The sequence below is a fragment of the Mastigoproctus giganteus genome, chromosome 2 (assembly GCF_048544385.1).
Source record: "Mastigoproctus giganteus isolate SK-2022 chromosome 2, ASM4854438v1, whole genome shotgun sequence".
Lineage (NCBI taxonomy): Eukaryota > Metazoa > Arthropoda > Arachnida > Uropygi > Thelyphonidae > Mastigoproctus > Mastigoproctus giganteus.
The window spans coordinates 142,448,038-142,475,501 of NC_143576.1; the positions used below are offsets into that span (position 1 = coordinate 142,448,038).

The window sequence follows — 27,464 nt, forward strand, 5'->3', positions numbered from 1 at the left end:
CTGTTGCAGCAGCATAGTGTCAGTAGTGTCCTTGACAACCCTGCCAACCTTTGTATCGTCTGCAAGCTTGGACATTAAGCTTGATATACCATCATCAATATCATTTATAAATACAGAAAACAATAATGGACCCAACACTGAGCCCTGAGGGACTCCACTAATAACATTAGTCCACGATGAGCAGTGTCCATTGATTACCACTCTCTGTCTTCTTCCCCTCAACCACCCCTTTATCCATAGCAGCAATTTGCCTCCAATGTCACACTGCTCCAATTTGTGTAGCAGTCTTCCATGTGCAACAGTATCAAAAGCCTTTCTAAGATCCAAATATATAATATCAAAGTTATTCCCTGCATCCAGTTCCTTTGTGACTGCATCATAGTATCCAATCAAATTGGTCAGGCAAGACTTCCCCTTAACAAAACCATGCTGTGTCCGAGCTATAACTGAAGTCTTGTCTAAATGATCCTGCAGTGCTTCTTTAACTAGTGCCTCCATTAATTTTCCTGGAACAGAAGTTAAGCTCACCGGTCTATAATTACTTGTGTCAGCCTTTGATCCTCCTTTGTGAATTGGGGTCACATTTGCACATTTCCAGTCTATGGGTACCTCCCCTGAGTCCAAGGAAGCTCTCATAATTATGGCTAAGGGTTTGCTTACTTCCTTTGCTGCCTCCTTTAATATAACTGGATAGATCCCATCCACCCCCGGGTGCCTTTCTTGTGTTTATCTTCAACAATTTCTCCTCCACTTTACTCCCAGTTATTTCAAGATTCTGTAGCTTACTGCTAGAGTTGAATACACCTCTGGCATTCCCCTCGCTGAATAACTCCTCATGTGTGAATGTCGATGCAAAATATTCATTTAGTTTGTTAACTACCTGAGCAGGATCATCAACAGTTGACCCATCAATATCAAGTGGACCAATCTGATTCATCCCCTTACTTCTAGAGTTTACATAAGTAAAGAACTCTTTGCTGTTTTTCTTTGCATCCCTTGCCAAGGATTTCTCGTAATCTGCCTTCGCCTGCCTAACCTCCTTTGCAACTTGGTTGCATATCAACTTGTATCTATCATAGGCTTCTGTGTCATGTGTTAATTTGTAAGTATCCCATGCATTTTTCTTCTCTGCCATATGCCTCATTAGTTCATCTGACATCCATTTTGGCCTAAACCTTGAACAATATTTCTTAGTTGGTATGTAAAGCCTAGTAGCTTCCAAGATAAGTTCTTTGAATGCTTCCCATTTTGAATTTGCTGTTGGTAACATCATCAGTTGGTCCCACTGTATAGAATTTAAATACTCTCTCAGTCCATCGTAGTCGCCTTTACGGAAGCAATAACCCTTCCCTTTACCCCTAATGGTAGTTACCTCTTTGAGTAAATCCCACTTCAGCACACTGTGATCACTGCCACCTAGTGGTTCATTTATCTGCAGATTCTTAATGCATGAAGAATCACTGCTGATAATCAAATCAAGAGTATTACTCCCTCTAGTTGCCTCCCGAACATGCTGACGTAGAAAACAATCATCCAATAAATCCCCAAAAGCCCTGCTAGTGTGAGTGACCAGCCCCCAAATTCCAGTCAATATCTGGGAAATTAAAATCTCCCATTATAAGACTCTCTGATTTACTGGCCCACTCTATTTCTCTGTACAGTTTCTTATTATACTCATCAGAGTCATTAGGCCTATAGCACACTCCTACTCTCTATTTTGATCTCCCAATGCTTATGTCACACCAGACTGACTCAACACTGCACTGTCCAGCGATGTCGACTGGCTTCACTTCCTTGGTTTTTATGTGTTTCTTAACTAATAGCATAACCCCTCCCCCCTTCCTATCCTGTCTATCCTTTCTGTAGACGTTGTACTCCCCAAATTCGAGTTCTGCATCCCTTATATCTGTGTGACACCACGTCTCTGATATCCCAACAATATCTGCCTTTGATGTTTTTAGCAATACCTCAAATTCATCAAATTTATTTACTAAACTCCTAGCATTGGTGTACACGCAGGTATACCTGCACCTGTTTCTATTCTTAGCTACCCTAACACAACCCATGTGTTTACTTGTACCGCAATGGCTCCCAGCAGTCTCTGAAATATCATGCATCTTGTTTTTCAGGCTTCTGCTCATTCTAATAGAAGCAGTGCAAGAATCTCTTTCACCTCTGCCAGTGGCTACTGTCAATCTACTGTCAATATACATCAGTACACTGTGATCACTGCACCTAGTGGTTCCTTTATCTGCAAATTCTTAATACACAAATGTCACTGCTGATAACCAAATCAAGAGTATTACCCTCTCTGATTGCCTCTCGAACATGCTGCTGCAGAAAACAATCATCCAATAAATCCACAAAAGTCTTATTAGTGTGTGAGCGACCAACCCACAAGTTCCAGTCAATATCTGGGAAGTTAAAATCCCCCATTATAAGACATTTTGATTTACTGGCCCACTATATTTCTCTGTACAATTGTTCATTGTACCAGAGTCACACCATGACTCTGGTACAATGTCACACCAAACTGACTCAACAGTGCACTGTTCATCTATATCAACTGGATGCACTTATTTTGATTTTATGTTTTTTTTAATTAACAGCATAATTAAGATTATGCTATCAATGTTAATCTTCAATTTCCACTTCTGAATCCATCTGCCTAATGTTTCTAGGCCTTACTGCAGTAGTATGCCTCGATTCCTGTCATATCCACCATATCATCATGTGATATCCACCAAGTCAAACTCCATATCACAGGAAACTTAAACAATGGAATCTGGTTTCATAAATGCTGAAAACAGTAAGGTGCCCAGCACTAAGCCCTGAAGAAATGCCAGTAATAATACTAGTTCAAGAAGAGTAATGCCCACTTATAACTACTCTCTGAATTCTGCCACACAACCCTTTATCCACAGCAATAGCTTGCTGTTAATACTACACTGTTTTAATTTGTACAGCAGTCTTTCCTGATGTAGCTGAGTGGTCAGGAGCGAGAGTGCATAGCACATGTTCCTTGAGTGGACTGGGGTTCAAGCCTCTGACTACTAAATACGATAAATATTTGTATTGATGATTTATTGTAAACTCTACTGACTTGGTTGTCGTGCTGGAGTATAAAAGAATATTTATTTATATGATGCCAAAATTAGTTTTTCGCCCAGTTCCATTGATACTGTGTTATAAGAGCTAATCGGGTTGGTCAGACAAGATCTCCCCTTGACAAATTATGGTAAGATTTCCATATAGCTCAATTCCTGTCAAGATGATCCCGCATTACTTCTTCAATCAAGTAAACTTAGAGGTTTGCAGTTAGTGCTTTGTACTTTGATCCAAATGTCTTTTGTGCAAATGGCTCTCCTATTTGTGAATAGGAGAAACATCTGCATATCTCTAATCTGTAGGGAACGCCTCTGAACCCAAGGATGCCATAATTATGGTCAAGAGTTTGCTTACCTCTTTTGCTGCTTCTTTTAATATAACTGGATAGATTCCATCAGCCCCAGGCACCTTAATTACTTTTATTTATAGCTGCGATGGTTTCTTTTTCACTTTATTCTCAATTAACACAAAATCATTTAGCTCCCAGTGACTTTGACTGCAGATGAAAAATATTTATTCAGTTTGTCAGTAATCTGAACAGGATCATCAATAGTTATGCTATTCATATCGGCCAATGTAATTCATCCCTTTCCCACCAGTTTTAACATAAACAAATAATTCATTCCAACTTTTCTTTGCATTCTAAAGGCTTCTCAAAATCTGCCTTAGCTTGACTTATCACTTTAGTGACTTACTTACGAAGCAGTCTCTACTTATTGTAGGTTTCTGTGTCACCTGATAATTTATGACATCTCATATATTTTTCTCCTCTGCTACTACACCTATCATCAGTTCATCTGGCACCCATTTGGGCCTAAACCTTGAACTTTTAGCTGATATGAAAAGCTCAGCAGCTTCTGATTACTTCCCTGAATGCTTTCCATATGTAGTTGATAATATCATCAACTGGTTCCAATGAAAGATCTCTAAAAGCTATCTTAGACCACTGTAGTTGCCTGCATGAAAGCAAACTCCCTTCCCTTTAACTGTGACAGTAGTTTTATCTTTAAGTAGAACCCACATCAATAGATAATGATTGTTGTCACCTAGTAGTTCCTTTATCTGGATATTCTTAATGCATGAAGAGTCACTGCTGATAACTAGATCAAGACTATTTGATGTCCACACATTTCATGATTTTATCAGTACTTCAAATTCATCAAATTTATTCACTCTGCTATTAGAATTAGTGTACAATAATTCTATTATATGCATCTGTTTTTGCTTTTAGTAGCCCTAACACAACCCATGTATTTTCTTGTCTCATGATTACCTTCCTCTGCCCCCTGCAGTCCTTGTAATATCAGACGGCTCTCTTTTTGGTCTGCGACATTTTCCAATAGAAACAATGCAAGAAGAATCACTTACACCTCTGCCTGTGACTGCTGTTAATCTATGTCTGTTTATCCTCCCCTAAGTTAGTAGTTTTTCAACCCACCTAATACTGCCTTGATAGTATCAGCAATATTCTTGCAGCCCTTCTATTTAAGTGTGTCGCATCCCTGTAAAACAGTCTCTCTTGTTAATAAGCACAGACTATGCTGAGAAAAATTCTAGCCTATAAGCCTTGCACAAGCTTTCCAGGGCTGAATTAATGGACAAAGCTCTCATCAAACACTCCATTCTATTATGTCTTGGCAGAATTTCTTAGAACTGAGACAATTTCTGTCTTGTGACTTTTTCTCAATATTACCCTATACTCATTAAATAAATCCTCAGTTTGCTTATTCTTAAGATCATTAGGGCCAATATGTACAACAATAACACCTTCTGTGTCCTTAAAATTTGATATGTGTTCTTCAATATCATTAACTTTCACCCCATACATATTCTGTCCTATTCCACCTATCCTTTTGCACATAATATATTTCCTGTTTTCTTTAGAATGGTTATTACTTCCTTTGGTACCAGAACTTTCAGCCTTAGGGTATGCCACTATATTGTCCAATGTATTGTCCACTATATTGTCCATTACTTTTGGCTTCAGTACTGAACTGGGCAGCTGAGTGTTCCTCATTTTAATTTCCTTGTTGTGTTCCTCATTTTAATTTCATCAAGAACATCTAATTTGTTCTTCAAGCTCTCATATTTGCCTATCAGATTGTTGTTATTTGGTTTTTAGGAGCATTAGCAACTAAGGCCATATTGCTCCGGGATATGCGGTGGTCATTCCTTGACCTTTCCGCATACTCCGTATTTGGTGGTGACGGGCTCGAACCCCGGTCTAATCAAGAAGCATGTGCTACGCACTGCTGCTCCTTCCCACCTGGCTACGGAGGCGCCCCTTGCCTATCAGAATCTGCACTTTTCTCCTCACACTCTTTGCAATGAAAACACTCAAAGGCATCACCTTTCAATGTATCATGTCTTTCTACTTTCTTTTGTTATTATTCTGAAGCCATTCTTGAATGAGACTACAGCAACTCCACCACATGTGTACATGAAGATACTTTACCCAACCAAGCCAATCAGTGCAGTGGTGAATATGTTCATGTAGTCTTGGGTTGTGTTGTCTATGCTAAGTGATTGGTCTCTTAATGCAGTGAGAAGCCGAATATCAACTTGCATAATGGTTTCTATCCTTGTCTCATGGATGTGAGCCATCGGCTACATTTTTTCTAAAAATTTATTGTATTAGGCAGTCCCAGCCAATTTTTTGGCAACTCTGCCATCTATTTACAGCATTGTACAGATAATATCATACAGACAGAAATCGACAATATCATTAGTTATTGCTACTGGGCACATTTCCCCTCTCTTTCTAGACAGAAAGAGTTACAGAGCAGATCACTTTCCTTCTTTTGAGAGAACTGAAATCACTTTCTTTCTCCTTTAACAGAAATGAGATCACTTTCTTTCTCCTTTAACAGAACACTTTACTAGACCAAAAGCTCACTAGAAGCACAGCTTCCTGAAGCTGTCCATGAGGGCAGCTTCAGGAAGCGTGGCTTTATGCCATGTTTTATCAAGGGGAGAACTGTCCTTGGCAGTTCTCCCCTTGAGATTTTTTTTTGTTGCTCTAGCTTGAGGCATTTTAGCTGAAACTTAAATTAAAAATATCACACTAAACTAAGATATGCAAGTACAGTATTAATGCTACACCATTCCCAGGTTACAAAAAAATAATACATATTGCACTATAAAATTATGTTAAGTACTGTATACAGTTGCATTAAAAAATTATGTTCATACTGTTATAAATTTATAGTTTACAGACTTAATAAAAATATTTCTAATATTAATTATACTTGTATGGAATTACATAAAAGAATATTAAATAACATTTATGCTGTTTTTACATTAATGCAATAAACATCAAACAATGTCGGCAATTTACAAAGCCAAGTAAGAAAAGTTGTCATCTACTTTATTAGATAAACAAATAATAATTGCAATGTTAAGTTTAAACAAAAAGATGAAAAAAAAAAAAAAAATAATAATAATAATTTTAAGAAATATAAAAAAATCTACTTAGCAGATTTTGAAAATCACTCCATCACAACAGCTAGCCTATTATTACAATTATATAGGATTATTAATCTTATTACCATTCTGTGAACTACTGATTACCTTAATTTCAGCATTAGGTTCTTCAATAGCACTTGTATGTACCAATCTAGCAAAAGAAAAATCTGGTATAATATCTGGAATATCAACTTCAACATGACCCTGTTTCAGAATGATCTGAATTGGTAAATTGTACTGGCATTTCATTCTTCTGGAGTAGATGCTTAAATGAAAAATAAAAAAATAGTATAAAAGAATTCAATTAAATAGCTAATATGACAAAATTGACATAAACTTGAAATATTACATGGTAATTATTAAAAATGGAAATTCACTGAAAAGCAAATCACTTCAACACTGTACTCAGAGGACAAATTTAATAAATGGTCATCAAATGCATGTTCTGTGCTACATACCACAAAGTAGTCCCCTATAAAATTGAATATACAGTAGACTTTTAATTATATACGACTGAAATAAATTTTCCTGGATTTGCCACAAAATAAGAAAATATCATAAATGTTATTTAATCCCTTGTTTTGTTTGAAATCTCTTGCTCAGATTACAAACCTGAGGGGGCATAAACTCAAGTTAAGGAAAGATAGCTGTAGAATAGATGTGCAGAAATTTGCCTTTAGCCAGCAGGTAGTTGATACCTTAAATAAATTCAAGGAAGAAGTGGAAAATCTTTTAGAGAGAATGGATGGGTGAAATGGGAATTTTTTTTTTTTTTTTTTTTTTTTTTGGCTGATATATAAGCTCGCTTTCTTGTATCATATGCCTCTGCTAATGCAGAAAAAAAAAATTTATTTGCAAATGAATATATTTTTATAAATATGAATATACTAAATATACTACAGCATGAGTGATTTGACATAAAATTTAACATGTAGGAAAACAATTATGTTCATTTTTTCTCTTGGTTTCATTTCTGCAAATATATCCCCAATTCACAAAGGAAGAACAAAGGCTGATGTAATTACAGACCCATTTGCTTAACTTCTATTCCAGGAAAAATAATCGAGTCTCTGGTTAAAGAAGGCATTAGCATTAGTAGAGGCATTTGATGCAAGAAGGCAAGCATATGCAGCATCAGCCAAAAAAAAAAAAAAAAATAAATAAATAAATAAAAATAACCACTTCCACTTCACCCCTCTGTTCGTTCGAAATACCTGTCCAGCTGAGCCTTAAACTTATTTATGCTATCAACTTCCACGACAAGGGATGGAAGTCTGTTCCACCAACCAACCACCCGCTGGCTAAAGGCAAATTTCCTCACATCTATCCTACATCTGTCTTTCCTCAATTTGAATTTATGCCCTCTCAGGTGATTATTCTGAGCAAGAGGAAGATTCACATCAGCATTGAGCATGCTCAAACCATTCAAGGCTTTATACACCTCTATCAGATCACCTCGCTGGTGCCTAGTCTCCAGACACTGTAATTTGCAAAACTTAAGCCTTTCTTCGTAAGAGCACCATTTGTTCCATTCACTTAATCTTGTTGCCCTTCTCTGTACTCGTTCCAGCATCTCTACATCCTTCTTGAAATGAGGCCTCCAGACCTGTATACAGTACTCTAGGTGTGGCCTGACCATTGCCTTATACAAGGGAATAATCACCTCCTTATCCCTGCTAGAAAAATTCCTATATATCATCGACAATACACCATGAGCTACTCTTGCAGTCCATCTGCACTGTCAGAAAACTTCATATCTGCCTGTACAACCACCCCCAGGTCTCTTTCATTCTCTACCACTGTCAGTGTAGTACCACAGAGTTGATACGTTGCTGTTTCCCATATGTAGTACTTTACATTTGTCAATTTTAAACTTCATTTGCCACCTCTCAGCCCATCTGCTCAACCTTTCCAGATCCTGTTGCAGTAGCATAGTGTCAGTAGTGTCCTTGACAACCCTGCCAACTTTCGTATCGTCTGCAAACTTAGACATTAAGCTTGATATACCATCATCAATATCATTTATAAATACAGAAAACAATAATGGACCCAATACTGAACCCTGAGGGACTCCACTAATAACATTAGTCCACGATGAGCAGTGTCCATTGATTACCACTCTCTGTCTTCTCCCCCTCAACCACTCCTTTATCCATAGCAGCAATTTGCCTCCAATGCCACACTGCTCCAATTTGTGCAGCAGTCTTCCATGTGCAACAGTATCAAAAGCCTTTCTAAGATCCAAGTATATAATATCAAAGTTATTCAGTGCATCCAGTTCTTTTGTGACTGCATCATGGTATCCAATCAAATTGGTCGGGCAAGACTTCCCCTTAACAAAACCATGCTGTGTCTGAGCTATAACTGAAGTCTTGTCTAGATGATCATGCAGTGCTTCTTTAACCAGTGCCTCCATTAATTTTCCGGGAACAGAAGTTAAACTAACAGGTCTATAATTACTTGTGTTGCCCTTTGATCCCCCTTTGTGAATTGGGGTCACATTTACACATCTCCAGTCCATGGGTACTTCATCTGAGTCCAAGGAAGCTCTCATAATTATGGCTAAGGGTTTGCTTACTTCCTTTGCTACCTCCTTTAATATAACTGGATAGATCCCATCCACCCCAGTATTTATTGTATTTATCTTCAACAATTTCTCCTCCACTTTACTCTCAGTTATTACAAGATTCTCTAGCTTACTGCCAGAGTTGAATACACCTCTGGCATTCCCCTCGCTGAATAACTCCTCATGTGTGAATGTCGATGCAAAATGTTCATTTAGTTTGTTAGCTACCTGAGCAGGATCATCAACAGTTGACCCATCGATATCAAGGGGACCAATCTGATTCATCCTCTTCCTTCTAGAGTTTACATAAGTAAAGAACTCTTTGCTGTTTTTCTTTACATCCCTTGCCAAAGATTTCTCGTAATCTGCCTTCGCCTGCCTAACCTCCTTTGTAACTTGGTTACAGATCAACTTGTATCTATCATAGGCTTCTGTGTCACGTGTTAATTTGTATGTATCCCATGCAATTTTCTTCTCTGCCATATGTCTCATTAGTTCATCTGACATCCACTTAGGCCTAAACCTTGAACAATATTTCTTAGTTGGTATGTAAAGCCTAGTAGCTTCCAAGATAAGTTCTTTGAATGCTTCCCATTTTGAATTTGCTGTTGGTAACATCATCAGTTGGTCCCACTGTATAGAATTTAAATACTGTCTCAGTCCATCGTAGTCGCCTTTACGAAAGCAATAACCCTTCCCTTTACCCCTAATGGTAGTTACCTCTTTGAGTAAATCCCACTTCAGCACACTGTGATCACCGCCACCTAGTGGTTCATTTACCTGCAGATTCTTAATGCATGAAAAATCACTACCGATAATCAAATCAAGAGTATTACTCCCTCTAGTTGCCTCCCGAACATGCTGTTATCTGTTATCTGGTTTTTAGGAGCATTAGCAACTAAGGCCATATTGCTCCGGGGATATGCGGTGGTCATTCTCTGATCTTTCTGCATCCTCCGTGTTTGGTGGGCACGGGTTCGAATCCCGAACATGCTGATGTAGAAAACAATCATCCAATAAATCCACAAAAGCCTTGCTAGTGTGTGGGTGACCAGCCCCCAAATTCCAGTCAATATCTGGGAAATTAAAATCCCCCATTATAAGACTCTCTGATTTACTGGCCCACTCTATTTCCCTGTACAGTTTCTTATTATACTCATCAGAGTCATTAGGCCTATAGCCCACTCCTACTCTCAATTTTGATCTCCCAATGCTTATGTCACACCAAACTGACTCGACACTGCACTGTCCAGCAATGTCGACTGGCTTCACTTCCTTGGATTTTATGTATTTCTTAACTAATAGCATAACCCCTCCTCCCTTCCTATCCTGTCTATCCCTTCTGTAGACATTGTACTCCCCAAATTCCAGTTCTGCATTCCTTATATCTGTGTGACACCATGTCTCTGAAATCCCCACAATATCTGCCTTTGATGTTTTGAGCAATACCTCAAATTCATCAAATTTATTTACTAAACTCCTAGCATTGGTGTACACGCAAGTATACATGCACCTGTTCTTTTTCTTAGCTACCCTAACACAACCCATGTGTTTACTTGTAACCCAATGATTCCCAGCAGTCTCTGAAATATCCTGCATCTTATTTTCCAGGCTTCTGCTCATTCCAATAGAAGCAGTGCAAGAATCACTTTCACCTCTGCCAGTGGCTACTGTTAATCTATTAGTCCTTGTAACTCCCCCAATCTAGCAGTTTTCCGACCCACCTAACACTGCCTCGATAGCATCAGCAAACATTCTTGCACCCTTTCTATTTAAGTGTATCCCATCCCTGTAGAAGCTGTCTCTCCTGTTAACAAGTACAGACCAGGCTGAAAAAAATTCTACCCTTTGAGCCTTGCACAATCTTTCTAGGGCCAAATTGATCGACAGGGCTTTCATCATATACTCCCTCCTATCGTGTCTGGGCAGAATTGCAGACACTTTCAAATTCAACCCTAATTCACGGCTTTTTTTCAACAGTGACCTGTACTTGTTAAGTAATTCCGCCGGTCTCCTACTCTTAATATCATTAGTTCCAACGTGTACAACTATATCCCTTTTTGTGCCCTTAAAAGATGATATCCGCTCTACAACGTCATCAACCTTTGCCCCTGGCAGACATACCCTGGTCCTGTTCCACCTATCCTTTTTACAAAGCATGTTTCCCGTTTCCCTGACAATAGAGTCACCAACAACTACTGTTCCTTTGGGACCAGCGCATTCTGCCTTGGGGGCTGCCGCTGTGTTGCGTGATGACCAAGTGCAAGCTCTGGCATTTGTGTGGGCAGCTGAGAGCTTGATGGGCCCTCACTTTTAATCCTTCGAGGGCATCCACCCTGTCCTTCAAGCTCTCATATAGGCCCATAACAACGCTGAGTTGTCGCCTGATTTCCTTACACTCCTTGCATCGCGCACACACAAAGACATCCCCCACGGCAATATCATGTCCCGTACCCGACTGCTCCACAAACATCAAGCAAGTGGTGCATTTTAATAGGCTGTGATTCAGAGGGAACTGCCCCGCTCAGTTCTCCCCTGAGCCACAGCACTCCCATTAGCTTGAGCCTTTTGCTTTGCTGCTCTGGTCTGGGTCATGATTTCGATTTAATTTCAATAAAATTTCAATTTCAGTACAAAATTAAAACCCTAAACCTATATCCCAACACAGTTATAACGCTATATTTATGTTTCAATTTTGAGTGTTATCTACGAAATCCCTTTATATAACTTCCGTATCAAGTTAAGTACTAATTATTTATTTTTTACTAATTATTTATGTTACGTAACCCAAGTCGTTATATGTATAGTTAAAAGTACAATTTAATTGACAATGAAGTTCAACAAGATTAATTCTCTGATTAATTGACAATATTATGTACTATACTATACTATATTAAACTTATGCTATCAATTTCGAGGTATTTTGTATCGCGTAACAATGGCGGCAATTTATGATCGGTAAACACGTGGATTTGATACCCTTTCCGATACTAAGTAATACCTACAAAATCTCTATCTAAGTTACTTTAATCTAAGTATCATAAATAGGAATATAAAGCTACTCTATAAAATAAGTTAATATGCCAATTTAAGCTAATAAAACAGAAAATAAATCAGAAAAAACTTCTCTGTTCCAGGAGCAGCAAAAATGTACGTCCGCACAGGCTACCCTCGTTCTCGAGATTATGGAACATCTAGACAGGAATGCAATTATACTGCAGTCACAGCATAGGTTTCTTAAGGGGCAATCTTGTCTAACCAATCTGATGGATATTATAATGCAGTAACAAAGGACACTGGATGCAAGAAATAATTTTGATATCATATACTTGGATTTCAGGAAAGCTTTTGATACTGTCGCACATAAAACTGCTGTACAAATTGGAGCAGTGTGCCACTAAAGGCAAGTTACGGCTCTGGATAAAGGGATGGTTGAGTGGGAGAAGACAGAGAGTTGTTATTAATGGACACTGCTCTTTATGGACTAATGTTATTAGTGGGATCCTCCAGTGCTTAGTCCATTGTTGTTTTTTAAATTTATTAATGATATTGAAGAAGGTATATCAGGCTTAATATCAGTAACCAGCGTAAGTTGCTGCAACAAGATCTAAGCAAATTAGGCCAATTGGCTGAGAAATGGCAGCTGGAGTTTAACATTGGTAAATGCAAAGTACTGCATATGGATAGCAGTAATCCCAGATCTTTTTCCAGTACTCAAGGTCTTTTTCATTTTTCACTGCCCTCAGTGAAAAATGAAAAAGACAGATTAATTGTGCAGTCAGATATGAAGTTCCCTGAGCAATGCAAACAGGCCAACAGGACAGCTCATGGAGTTCTATGTATGATATTCAGGAGGAATTTGCTAGCAGGGACAAGGAAGTGATTATACCATTGTACAAGGCAATGGTTAGGCTGCATCTTGAGTACTATACAGAAGTCTAGAGGCCTCATTTTAGGAATGAAGCAGATCTGCTGGAACAGATGCAGAGAAGGGCAATGAGATTCTAGAATGGAATGAAAGTGTGGTTTTACCAAGACAGCCTTCAATTCTGGCAATTGCATCATCTTGAGACTAGGCACCTGCAAGGTAATCAGGTAATTTGATCGAGACTTTACGACTTTGAATGGATTAAGCAAGCTCGATGCTGATGGCATTCTTCCTCTTGTTTAGACTATATACATGGGGGGGGGGCATATATTCAAATTGAGGAAAGATGGTTGCAGGATAGATGTGGGGAGGTTTGCCTTCAACCAGCAGACAGTTGACTATTGGAACAAACTTGCATCTGGTGTTGTGGAGGTGGGCAATTTGAATAAATTCAAGGAAGAAATAGACAAATTATTGTTGTATAAGTGATGTGGAAGCAGTTTTTTTTTTTTTTTTTGGTTGATGCTTATAAGCTTGCTTCCTTGCATTATATGCCACTATTAATAATAATAACAATAATGACCAAACAGCACAAAGAATGCAAGCAGATGAGCAAAGGATACAAGGAGCAATTAACCATCAATGCTGCAGTTATAGAGCAAGCTAACAAGAAGTGTCACAACATGTTTGATTGATTGATTTAGTTTTTAATGGTGCATTGGCAACTTAGGTCATAATGCGCCTCACAACATGTACACAGCCTATATCGATTACCGCAAGACCTTTAACTCCATGCCTCATAGCTGACTAACAGAGATGCTGAAGATATGCAAAGTCAATCTGACAGTAACAAACTTCCTAGAAGTAACCGTGGTGAAATGGAGTACCACCATGCAGATTGGCTTTGGACATCTCCCTAAGCCCACTGTGGTTCTGTCTAGCACTCCACCATGTTCAATTGCAGCAAGTATGAATATAACCTCAAAGAAGGAAGGAAAAACCTGTACACTCTCTCCCACCATATATGGATGACAAACAAGTTCTACCAGTCAACTGAGAAGCAAGTCCAGCAACTAGTTCGGATAACAGAAGAATTCAGCAATGATATCAGGATGGAATTTGATCTAGACAAATGCAAGACCCACGGATTGCATAAGGGGAAATTAGTCAGCCGAAATTACCAGCTGCAGACTGGTAAAGAGATTAAAGCCATGACAGATGGAGAAACTAAAAAATACCCGGGGATGATGCAGGCTCAGCAGTAAGAGCACAAGGAAATCAAGGCCTATCTGACTGAAAAATACCATCAGAGATTCAGAAGCCTGCTCAAAGCAAAGCTGAATGGAGGGAACACACTTAAAGCATAAACACCTATGCAGTCCCAGTGCTAGCATACTCCTTCGGGATCATAGATTGGACTAATACCCAGCTGGAGGATATCGTGAGAAAGACAAGGACAATGATGACCAAGAGCCGCCAACATTACCCAAAGTCAGACGTGGAGAGACTAACAATAGCTCAGAAAAGGGAAAAAATGGGCCTGATAGACCTCAATGAACAACAGAAAATAGCAATGGTTAACCTGAAGGATTACTTTCAGAAAAACACAGAAGCACTCTACCAGGCCATAAGGAAGACAGACGAGCAGCATACTCCACTCAACCTAAGCAAGGAGTCCCCTCCAGCCCAGACAGCACAAACAAAGCTAGAAAAATGGGCAAAGAAGACACTCAATTGCAGAAACTACAATGACCTCCACCAAGATCACATAGATAAAATAGCTTCCAATGCATGGCTCATGAGTGGGACGCTCTTACCTGAGACTGAAGGATTCATGCTCGGCATCCAAGAGCAGGTCATCCATTATCAACCCACTGCAGGATGGAAGCCTCCTCAACAATTCATGCTGAGGGAAATGGACCATAATCTGCCATGCTGGTCCAGTGCGGGTTGGCAGATCGACCGTATTTAGCAGTCGGGGGCTTGAACCCCGGTCTACTCAAAGAGCGTGTGCTATTGCACTCCGCTCCTGACCACTCAGCTACGGAGGCAATCAACACCAAAAACTACAGAAAATACATCGCCAAGGAGCCCAGAGTGTCTGATTACACATATTGACAATGCCACCTGGCCTCAGAAACGATCTAACACACCACCATGGGATGTAAGATGATCACCCAGACTGAGTTCGCTCATAGATGAACAGGTAGCCAGGATAATACATCAGAAGCTAGCAAGAAAATACCACTTGACCAAAGAAAAGACATCATATTACAAGTACGAACCCCAGCAGTACTAGAAACCCCAACCCACAAGCTGTACTGGGATTGTGCCATAATAACGAACAAGACAATCCCGCACAACAGACCAGATATAACCCCTGTCGACAAGAAAGGAAAGGCTACCTATCTGATTGACATAGCAGTGCCCAACACTGGCAACCCCCAGAAAACCCATGAGGAAAAAATTAGGAAGGACACAAACCTAAGACAGGAAATCAAAGAGATGTGGCATATGCAACAAGTAACGACCATTCCGATCATCGTATCAACCACCGGTATGGTTAGTTAGTTAGTTAGTTATTTGGTTTTTAGGAGCATTAGCAACTAAGGCCATATTGCTCTGGGATATGCGGTGGTCATTCCCTGACCTTTCCACATCCTCTGTATTTGGTGGTGACAGGCTCGAACCCCGGTCTAATCAAGAAGCATGTGCTATGCACTGCTGCTCCTTCCCACCTGGCTACGGAGGCGCCCACCGGTATGGTGTCAAGACCCTACATAGCAGCCTAGCAGCAATAGGTCTCCCAGGGAACACCTACAAGGAAATCTAGAAAGTCACAATCCTGAAGACCTGCAGGACAGTAAGAGTGTTCCTCAAACAACTGTAACACCAGACATAATAACCACCCTGTGCACTTGGTAGCAGTAAACGTCAAGGGGTGGAACCCCCCCCCCATTCAGGGAGAAATAAAATAAGAGCAACAACAACAACAATAATAATCAAATTTTGTCCTTGACTAATCTGGTTGCTCTTCTTTGTATCCATCCAAAGAGATTCAATCCTTCTTAAAACAAGATCTGTATGCAGTACTTAAGATGTGGCATAATTATTACTCTATGCAATGAGATAATCACTTCCTTGTCTCTGCTGACAAAATTCCTATATATCATTGACAAAACCCCATGAGCTGTCCAAGCAGTCTGTCTACACTACTCAGAAAACTTCACAACCATACTATAAAATTATCCCTAGACCTCTTTTGTTCTCCACACATTGATTGTGGTACCACCTAATTGATATGTTATTCTGGATTTACTGCTGCCCATATGCAGTACTTTGCATTTATCAATATTAAACCTTAATTGTCCCTTTCAGCCCACCTGCCTAATTCTTCTAGTTCTTGTTGCAGTAGTACACCTTGTTTATCATTAACCACCCTGCCAACCTTTGTATCATTTACAAATTTAGACAATAAGCTTGATATTCCTTCATCAATATTGTTAATGAATATTGTAAAAAAACAGTATGGTCCAGCACTGAATCATCAGGGACGCTAATAATTACATTAATCCAAAAAGTGCAGTGCCCATTTATAACCACTTTCTGTCTTCTTATGCATTCAACCATTTATCCATGGCGGTAACTTTTCTCTAATGACACACTGCTCTGATTTGTACAGCGATCTTTCATTAGCATTAGCATTAGTAGAGGCATATGATGCAAGAAAGCAAGCTTATTCAGCATCAGCCAAAAAAAAAAAAAAAAAAAAAAACAACCACTACTCCCATTTCACCCCTCCAATCGTTCGAAATACCTGTCCAGCTGAGCCTTAAATTTGTTTAGGCTATCAACTTCAACAACAAGCGATGGAAGTCTATTCCTCAAACCAACTGCCCGCTGGCTAAAGGCAAATTTCCGCACATCTATCCGACATCCATCCTTCCTCAATTTGAATTTATGCCCTCTCAGGTGATTATTCTGAGCAAGAGGAAGAATCCCATCGGCATTGAGCATGCTCAAGCCATTCAAAGCCTTATACACCTCTATCAGATCACCTCGCCGATGCCTAGTCTCCAGGCTCTGTAATTTGCAAAACTTAAGCCTTTCTTCGTAAGAGCAACCCTTTGTTCCATTCACTAATCTTGTTGCCCTTCTCTGTACTCGTTCCAGCAGCTCTACATCCTTCTTGAAATGAGGCCTCCAGACCTGTATACAGTACTCAAGGTGTGGCCTGACCAATGCCTTATACAAGGGAATAATCACATCCCTGTCCCTGCTAGAAAAATTCCTGTATATCATTGACAAGACACCATGAGCTACTCTTGCAGCTCGTCTGCACTGCTCAGAGAACTTCATATCTGCCTGCACAATTACCCCCAGGTCCTTTTCATTCTCTACCACTGTCAGCGTAGTACCACAGAGTTGATACGTTGATCTGGGGTTACTGTTTCCCATATGTAGTACTTTACATTTGTCAATGTTAAACTTCATTTGCCACCTCTCAGCCCATCTGCTCAACCTTTCCAGATCCTGTTGCAGCAGCATAGTATCAGTAGTGTCCTTAACAACCCTGCCAACCTTTGTATCGTCTGCAAACTTGGACATTAAGCCTGATACACCATCATCAATATCATTTATAAATACAGAAAACAACAGTGGACCCAACACTGAACCCTGAGGAACTCCACTAATAACATTAGTCCACGTTGAGCAGTGTCCATTGATTACTACTCTCTGTCTTCTGCCACTCAACCATCCCTTTATCCATAGCAGCAATTTGCCTCCAATGCTACACTTCTCCAATTTGTGCAGCAGTCTTCCATGCGCAACAGTATCAAAAGCCTTTCTAAGATCCAAATATATAATATCAAAGTTATTCCCTGCATCCAGTTCTTTTGTGACTACATCATAGTACCCAATCAAATTGGTCAGACAAGACCTGCCCTTAACAAACCCATGCTGTGTCTGAGCTATAACTGAATTCTTGTCCAGATGATCCTGCAGTGCTTCTTTAACCAGTGCCTCCATTAATTTTCCTGGAACTGAAGTTAAACTAACAGGTCTATAATTACTTGTGTCAGCCTTTGATCCTCCTTTGTGAATTGGGGTTACATTTGCACATCTCCAGTCCATGGGTACCTCCCCTGAGTCCAAAGAAGCTCTCATAATTATGGCTAGGGGTTTGCTTACTTCCTTTGCTGCCTCCTTTAATATAACTGGATAGATCCCATCCACCCCGGGTGCCTTTTTTATGTTTATCCTCAACAATTTCTCCTCCACTTTCCTCTCAGTTATTAGAAAATCATCTAGCTCACTGCCAATGTTTACTTCACCTACGACATTCCCCTTCCTGAATAACTCCTCATGTGTGAATGTAGATGCAAAATACTCGTTTAGATTGTTAGCCACCTGAGCTGGATCCTCAACTGTTGAACCATCAACATCCAGTGGACCAATCTGATTCATCCCTTTCCTTCTTGAGTTTAAATAGGTAAAGAACTCTTTTCTGTTTTTCTTTGCATCCTTTGCCAAGGATTTCTCATAATCTGCCTTTGCCTGCCTAATCTCCTTTGTGACTTGGTTACAGACCAACTTATATCTATCATAGGCTTCCATGTCACCCATTAATTTGTATGTATCCCATGCATTTTTCTTCTCTGCCATATGTCTCATTAGTTCATCTGACAACCATTTAGGCCTGAACCTTGAACAATATTTCTTGGTTGGTATGTAAAGCCTGGTAGCTTCCAAGATTAGTTCCTTGAATCTTCCCATTTTGAATTTGCTGTTGGTAACATCATCAGTTGGTCCCACTGTATAGAATTTAAATACTGTCTCAGACCATCATAGTCGCCTTTACGAAAGCAAAAACCCTTCCCTTTACCTCTGATGGTAGTTACCTCCTTGAGTAAATCCCACTTCAGCACACTGTGATCACTGCCACCTAGTGGTTCCTTTATCTGCAGATTCCTAATGCATGAAGAATCACTACTGATAATCAGATCAAGAGTATTACTCCCTCTAGTTGCCTCCCGAACATGCTGGTGTAGAAAACAATTATCCAATAAATCCACAAAAGCCTTGCTAGTGTGTGAGTGACCAACCCACAAATTCCAGTCAATATCTGGGAAAATAAAATCCCCCATTATAAGACTCTCTGATTTACTGGCCCATTCTATTTCCCTGTACAGTATCTTATTATATTCATCAGAGTCATTAGGCCTATAGCACACTCCTACTCTCAATTTTGATTTACCTATGCTTATGTCACACCAAACTGACTCGACACTGCCCTGTCCATCGATGTCGACTGGCTTCACTTCCTTGGATTTTATGTGTTTTTTAACTAATAGCATAACCCCTCCTCCCTTCCTATCCTGTCTATCCTTTCTGTAGACGTTGTACTCCCCAAATTCCAGTTCTGCATTCCTTATATCTGTGTGACACCACGTCTCTGATATCCCAACAATATCTGCCTTTGATGTTTTGAGCAATACCTCAAATTCATCAAATTTATTTACCAAACTCCTAGCATTGGTGTACACGCAGGTATACATGCACCTGTTTCTATTCTTAGCTACCCTAACACAACCCATGTGTTTACTTGTACCGCAATGACTCCCAGCAGTCTCTGAAATATCCTGCATCTTGTTTTTCAGGCTTCTGCTCATTTCAATAGAAGCAGTGCAAGAATCACTTCCACCTCTGCCAGTGGCTACTGTTAATCTATTAGTCCTTGTATCCCCCCCAACTAGCAGTTTTCCGACCCACCTAACACTGCCTCGACAGCATCAGCAAAAATTCTTGCACCCTTTCTATTTAAGCGTATCCCATCCCTGTAGAAGCAATCTCTCCTGTTAACAAGTACATTCCAGGCTGAAAAAAATTCTACCCCTTGAGCCTTGCACAATCTTTCCAGGGCCGAATTGATCGACAAGGCTCTCATCATATACTCTCTCCTATCGTGATTTCAGTAACTGTTTCACATGAAACAGTTACTGAAAGCTTTCTGAAATTAAAGTATATTGCGGCAAAATTATTTTTTGCATCCAGTTTCTTTGTTTCTGCATCATAGTAGCTAATCAGATTGATCAAAATATCTCTGCTTAAATAGTAGAAGTTCAAATGGTTTCTGGTAAGCATGACAGTCACACAACATGTTTTCCAATACAATCCAGGTTCTCTCTTGTATGGTTCATGGATTGCATTAAAAATTTTTACAGGCTTGGTGTCCATCAATTGAAGTATCTCTTTGAATATTAATACACAGCATTTACAATATTATTACTATAGTATCATTAAAAGATCTGCTCCATATAAACTACTGGAATGGGTAAATCCCATGATCCTCATGCTAATTTCTTTAAAATTTGATCATCAGAAGGAATTTTTATACTTTTAAAACTTTTAATAATTTTAATTAACATCAGTGGATATGCAACATACTGATATTAATTAGATATTTATATTTGCCCTCTGAGTTCATTTTCAAAAGAAATACACCTAATTTAGGCACATCCAATGTGTGAATAAAAATATAAATGGGAGGGTTATGAAATTTTGCCACCACGGATTAAAAAATAAACAAAGAACAAAGATGCACTTACAGTTTCCTTACAAATTGATATTCGTAAAAAAAAAAAAAAAATTATACGATCTTCAAATTGGAAATATGAATAGAATATTAATGATTCAAATTTCAATTTCTATCAATCTTTGCATTTAACTCCTTTAACTCCTGTAAGGTCCGTGGTTGAGACGCCGCAGATCAGAGTTGCTGTTTCAACACAAACCACAGATGCTCGATGGGATTGATGTCTGGGGAATTTGGAGGCCAGGGCAATACCTGGAAGTCTTCCTCATGTTCAGCGAACCATTCTCAAACAATCCGGGCAGTGTAGCATGGCACATTATCCTGCTGAAAGATGGCACCGCCAGAGGGGGAAGACTGTTGCCATGAAAGGCAATGTTGCCATGTCTACCTGGTCAGCAATGATTTTTAGGTGGTAGACATCAGAATTCTTGGCACATGAATGACTGGACCCAGAGCATCTCAGCAGAACATCACCCAAAGCATGACACTGCCACCACCAGCTTGTTGTCGTCCCATGGTACATCCATGTGCCATCACTTCCCCAGGTAAACGACACACACGTACACATGGTGCAACAGGAAACATGATTCATCAGACCAGATGACCTTCTTCCAGTCATCAAGGTCCAGTTTCGATGCTCGCGTGCCCATTGTAGGCATTGTCACTGGTGAACCATGGTTAGCATGGGCACTCAGAACAGCCTGCAGCTATGCAACCCCATTTTCAGCAGGGTTCGATATACTGTGTTGTGACACATTACTCCCATGACCAGCATTCCGGTGAGTTGCACCACAGTCGCCCTTCTGTTGCCATGTACCATCTGGAAGAGCCTTCACTCACCTCAAGCATTGATGAGCCATGGTTGTCTAACACCTCGCCAGTAATTTGTGGGTTTTCCCTCCTCGGACCACTTTGGTAAGGACTAACCACAGCTGACTGTGAGCATCCCACCAGCTGTGCCATTTCGGATATGCTCTGACCCAGTCGTCTGGCCATTACAATTTGGCCTTTGTCACACTTGCTTAAGTCTGCTACCTTTCCCATCTGAAGAACAAGAGTAAAACTGATTAACGGAGCTCGGTATCAGGTGTTTTTTATACCATGTCCCGACCTGCGCAATGTATTAATGCAACTGTATTAGGCCACATCTTGATTACTGCAGGTGAACTACAGTCGCTTCGATTTGCATAATGACTCGTGTTCATAATGTTTTGGCTAATAAATTTTTTTTGGCTAACATAAGTGAAATAAATTTTATTTATTTCACTTATGTTATTTTAATGCATACAGTTATAAAATTCACTTAGTCATTTCTATTACTTTCTATTACCATGGTTTTAAATATTCTTCGAAACACAACAAATTGATAAATGCACCTAAAAGTATAACTATTATGCACCAGATATGGCAAAGTAGTTAATCACAGTAACCAATATGCTTCTGCAGCGACATCTAGACAAATTAGGCAGATTGGCTGAGAAGTGGAAATTGAAGTTTAACACTGACAAATGCAAGTTATGTTATATGGGAAGCAGTAATCCCAGATTAACATACCAGTCATGTGGTACCACACTCAGGGCACTGGAGAATGAAAAGAACTGGAAGTAATTTTGCTTTCAGATATGAAGTTCTCTGAGCAGTGTAGACAGGTACCAGGACAGCTCATGGGTGTTTTGTCAATCATATACTGGAATTTTGGCAGCATAGATAGGCTAATAATTATCCCATTGTATAAGGCAATGTATTAATGCAACTGTATTAGGCCACATCTTGATTACTGCAAACAAGTCTCATACAGGTCTAAGGACATCAGGACCTAGACAGAAATGCCTGTGGGCATTTCCAGTGTGAGTCATGAGTTTGTCATTTGTATAGCCTGTGGCATGTATTCTAAGGTTGTCTAGTGGACAAACCTAGTTCAACTGATGATTCTTTTCTTTGCTCCTGATGTAAGGAGTGTACCGATTTCAAGTTAGAACTCGGTGCATTACAAGAACTGGAGTCGCTGAAGAAACAAAAAGTTGGCCTAGAAACAAATGTAACTGGGAGCTTGTCAGGGACTCAAGTATCTTATGACCTGTCAAGCGATGCACCCCTAATTCAGGTCCCAGATAAGAATAGTCAGGTGCACACTGCTCTGATTGAAGGGGATCTAGTTTTATTGGGAGACTATTGTCCCACAAAATGCAAGGTTTTTTTTTGGCTGATGCTATACAAGCTTGCTTTCTTGCATCATATGCCTCAACTAATGCTAATTCTAAATAGGTAATATTCTTTGTAATAAAGATAGGCAGACCAGAAACAGAGCGTGTTTGACAGAGGCAACAACTGATGATGTCATCAACAGATTGTCAGATTTTAAGGGGGGGGGGTTTAAAAATGGCATTATTATTATTCATGTGGGAGACTAACATATTAAACAAACATGACCACCATTTGTTGGATAAATATAGTACCATGCGGAAATTATACTGCAAGTTAGGTAAGAATGTTTATCCATGTCTGCAATTCTGCCCAGACATAATAGAAAGGATTATATGCTGAAAGACTCGTGGATTAACTCAAGATATGATGGAATCTGCAAGACTCTGGGGGGAAAATTTTTAACAACAAAGTCCACACTTGTAGTTAGAAGAAATCTATTTTGTAGAGATGGTATTAATTTGAACAAAGATGATGCAAGGTTTTGCCAGTATCACTGAGGATACCTTAATGGTTCTGGGCAACTGCTAGTTAGGGGGAAGAAGGGTAATATAAACCACATTTATTTGATGATATGGATCAAAGTAATGCTTGCACTCACCTCAAGAATTCTTATTAGCTGCCAAAACAGCCAATGTTGCAAGATGTTCTGAGGATAGCAACGTTTCAAATGAGAAAGACAGGGAAACAAGCTTAAATAACTTCAAGGGGTGTGTCAGGGTAGTAAACTATAGAAGAATACTTACTCTTAACTGGTCTACAGGCTGCAAGAGTAGCTCATTGGGGCTTGTCAATGATATAACCCCTGGCTTAGTGCCGTGAAGGGCTTGTAAAGGTAGGGACCTGTGTGTACCTAGGAACCTTACAATAAAGATCATATATATATATATATATAGGAATTTTGCTATCAGGGATAAGGAGGTGATTATCCCCTTGTATAAGGCAATGGTCAGGCCACACCTTGAGTACTGCATACAGGTCTGGAGGCCTCATTTTAGGAAAGATGTAGAGCTGCTGGAACGAGTACTGATAAGGCCAACGGGATTAGTGAGTGGAACAAAGGGTTGCTGTTACCAAGGAAGGCTTAAGTTCTGAAAATTGCAGCATCTGGAGACTAGTCACCTGTGAGGTGATCTGATTGAGGTATATAAGGCCTTGAATGGTTTGAGCTAGCTCAATGCTGATAGGATTCTTCTTCTTGCTCAGATTCTGCACCTGAGGGGGCATAAATTCAAATTGAGGAAAGACAGTTGTAGAATAAATGTGCGGAAATTAGCCTTTAGCCATTAAGTGGTTAATTGCAGGAACAAATTGGAAGTTGACAGCCTTAAATAAATTCAAGGCTGAACTAGACAAAATTTGGAGTTAATGGATGGGTGAAATGGGAAGAGTTTTTTTTTTTTTTTTTTTTGGCTGATGCTATATAAGTTTCTTTCTTGCATCATATGCACCGCTACTAATGCTAATGTCAGGAGTTTTATCAATAAAATGGCTGAATTTGAACTCCTGGTTAAGACAACTAATGCTGACATAATGGGGCTAATTGAAATGTGGTGCCACCTGGAAACTGGGGATGAGGGGTTCCATTATAGTATAATGTATTTAAGAAAGATAGGGAAGATAGAAGGGGTGGTGGTGTCATTCTTCTTATCAAATGCAGCCTAAATGCAAAAAGAGCATTTGCTAAATCTGAAGTTACTTCTGCCACCATAGAATTTGTGTGGTGAGTTACAGTAATAGCACATGCCATATAGTGCAAGGAAGCCACAGGCTTTTTTGCAGCCCCAAAATGAGATAAAATTAAATCATGCCTTTACACTGCATACATAATTACATTTATGGGTAAACTATGGTGTATTTACACCAATATTATATAGTTCATTTAAAACCCATATCATATTATGGATTAGCATGGTCACATGATGCAAGAAGGCGAGCTTATATAGCATCAGCCAAAAAATAAAAAAAAATAAACAACAACACACACGCACCCTTCTCATATCACCCATCCACTCGCTCCAAATGTTTGTCTAGTTCTGCCTTGAATCTGTTTAAGCTATCAACTTCTGCAATGTCAGATGGAAGTTTGTTCCAGCAATCAACCACCAGCTGGCTAAAGGCAAACTTCCGCATATCTATCCTACAACTGTCTTTCCTCAATTTGAATTTATGCCCTCTCAGGCGATTATTCTGAGAAAGAGGAAGAATCCCATCAGCACTGAGCATGCTCAAACTATTCAAGGTTTTATACACCTGAATCGGATCACCTCGCAGGTGTCTAGTCTCCAGACACTGTAATTTGCAAAACTTAAGCCTTTCTTCGTAAGAGCAACCCTTTGTTCCATTCACTAATCTTGTTGCCTTTCTCTGTACTCGTTCCAACAGCTCTACATCCTTCTTAAAATGAGGCCTCCAGACCTGTATACAGTACCCAAGGTGTGGCCTGACCATTGCAAGGGGATAATCACCTCCTTATCCCTGCTAGAAAAATTCTTGTATATCATTGACAAGACACCATAAGCTACTCTTGTAGACCGTCTGCACTGCTCAGAAAACTTCATATCTGCCTGCACAATTACCCCTAATTCCTTTTCACTCTCTACTGGGGTTACTGCTTCCCATATGCAGTACTTTACATTTGTCAATGTTAAACTTCAGTTGTCACCTCTCAGCCCATCTGCTCGACTTTTCTAGATCCTATTGCAGCAGAGTACTGTCATTAAAAACCCTGCCAATCTTCATATCATCTGCAAACTTGGACATTAAGCCTGATATACCATCATCATATCATTAATGAATACAGAAAACAACAATGGATCCAACACTGAACCCTGGGGGACTCCACTAATAACATTAGTCCACGAAGAGCAGTGTCCATTGATTGCTACTCTCTGTCTTCTCCCACTCAACCATCCCTTTATCCACAGCAGCAATTTTCCTCCAATGCCACACTGCTCTAATTTGTGCAGCAGTCTTCCATGTGCAACAGTATCAAAAGCATTTCTAGATACAAATATATGATATCAAAATTATTCTTTACATCCAGTTTCTTTGTGACTATATCATAGTATCCAATCAAATTGGTCAGATGAGACTTCCCCTTAACAAACCCATGCTGTGTCCAAGTTATAACTGATCCGAGCTATGCCTTGTGCATTTAGTCTTCAAATGCTAAATATCAGTATAAGCACTGTAAAAATATATTAACATTTTCATTACAGAACTAATAAAGGATAGGAGTGTCATAACAACCAATCATTGGAAAGATATGACATTAATATATATGCAAAGTTTTCAGTCAAAAGAGTTAAAACTAAACCATGAAATTACTTCAAATCAATAGCAATAGTTGTTATGCCATAAATTAGAATATAAAGATGTAACATGAACTTTTTCAGAACAGCTATTTTCTGTAGACTGGTAGACAAATAGAAAATTCTACACAACCTAAGGCATTTTTATTTGCTTTCTTGAAAACCTTCCCATTACACATGTAATATTAAATATCCAGTGGCTCATTAGAATCTCTCTAATAGGTAATGAATATTTCAGTACAATTTTAATACCGAATCTTAAAAATAGCAGTTTTTTTTTTTTTTTTAGATAAATGAGATAAAATCATGATGGATTAATTCACAGGCTACACTAAAGAAATTCTATGTGATAGATTTTCAGAAAAAGGTTCTTTATGTATTTTTTTTTTTTATACTAAAAAATGGGAGAAAACGTTTTGAATCCATTCTACTTCCAAAAGCACTATAATTACTTGTACCAGTTATACATATATTCTAAATAAGAAGCTGCACTGTATGAAGAAAATATAACCTACTGCATGCTAATGATTTTAATCTTCATGAAAATGCATCTGTTCACCCTCATTCTACATTTGGATAAGGCAGTTTTCATGCAGAACCACACTGAATTTTTTGTCCCCACCACAAAATCTTTCACCTAATAGTTTCTGGCTGCTCTCTAAAGAAAACAAAAATAACCAAATGTGGCAATCTTTTTCCAACCAGAGGTGAATTAAGTACAGTACACTGTTTAGCTGTGTATGCATAAATCCCTTCAAACAGGGCTTTCATAAATTCTTTCCTATTGTAGAAAATGGCATAATAATACATTAATTTCTATTTTCTCTAAAATTAAAAGCAATGAGCACCATTAAAAATATTTAATGATACTTAAACAGAAAATTAGGATGAATTAGGATACAGAAAATTAAGATACATTATGAAGATAGCATTTATAATTTATATAAGGGATCTTTACTTAACTACTCTTTAATTCATTAACTCTTTTGCCCTCTAATTAGAGATATTTATTTTAAGGCATGGAAAGATGGATGCATGGAGTGTCTACTAAGTAGTTGAGAAATGGCATCATTTAAGTATATCTCATATATTGTGAATACCTTCACAATGAGTTATTATTATTATCATCCATATGATGCAAGGAAGCCTGAGGCTTATGCTGCACCAGGAAAAAAAAAAGTTCCCGAGTAGCCCTGAGAGAGAGAGAGAGAGAGAGAGAGAGAGAGAGAGAGAGAGGCAAAAGTAGAAGGGAATCACCAAGAAAGAGAAGAATGATGATATCCAGCTCAGGACCCTGGGTGTGCCAAGCCCATACTCACCAGATGTGAGCCCCCGGGGTTGTTA

General features: G+C 39.2%; 1 protein-coding gene across 1 annotated transcript in view; it reads right to left on the reverse strand.

Moving 5' to 3' along the window:
* Positions 1 to 27,464, reverse strand: part of LOC150089625 (cilia- and flagella-associated protein 43) — a 302,046-nt gene that overhangs the window by 80,623 nt on the left and 193,959 nt on the right. Inside the window, exon 12 of the mRNA XM_090390054.1 lies at positions 6,679 to 6,838. Within this exon, the coding sequence (XP_090246180.1) occupies positions 6,679 to 6,838 (160 nt within the window). The remainder of the gene's footprint in view (positions 1 to 6,678; positions 6,839 to 27,464) is intronic.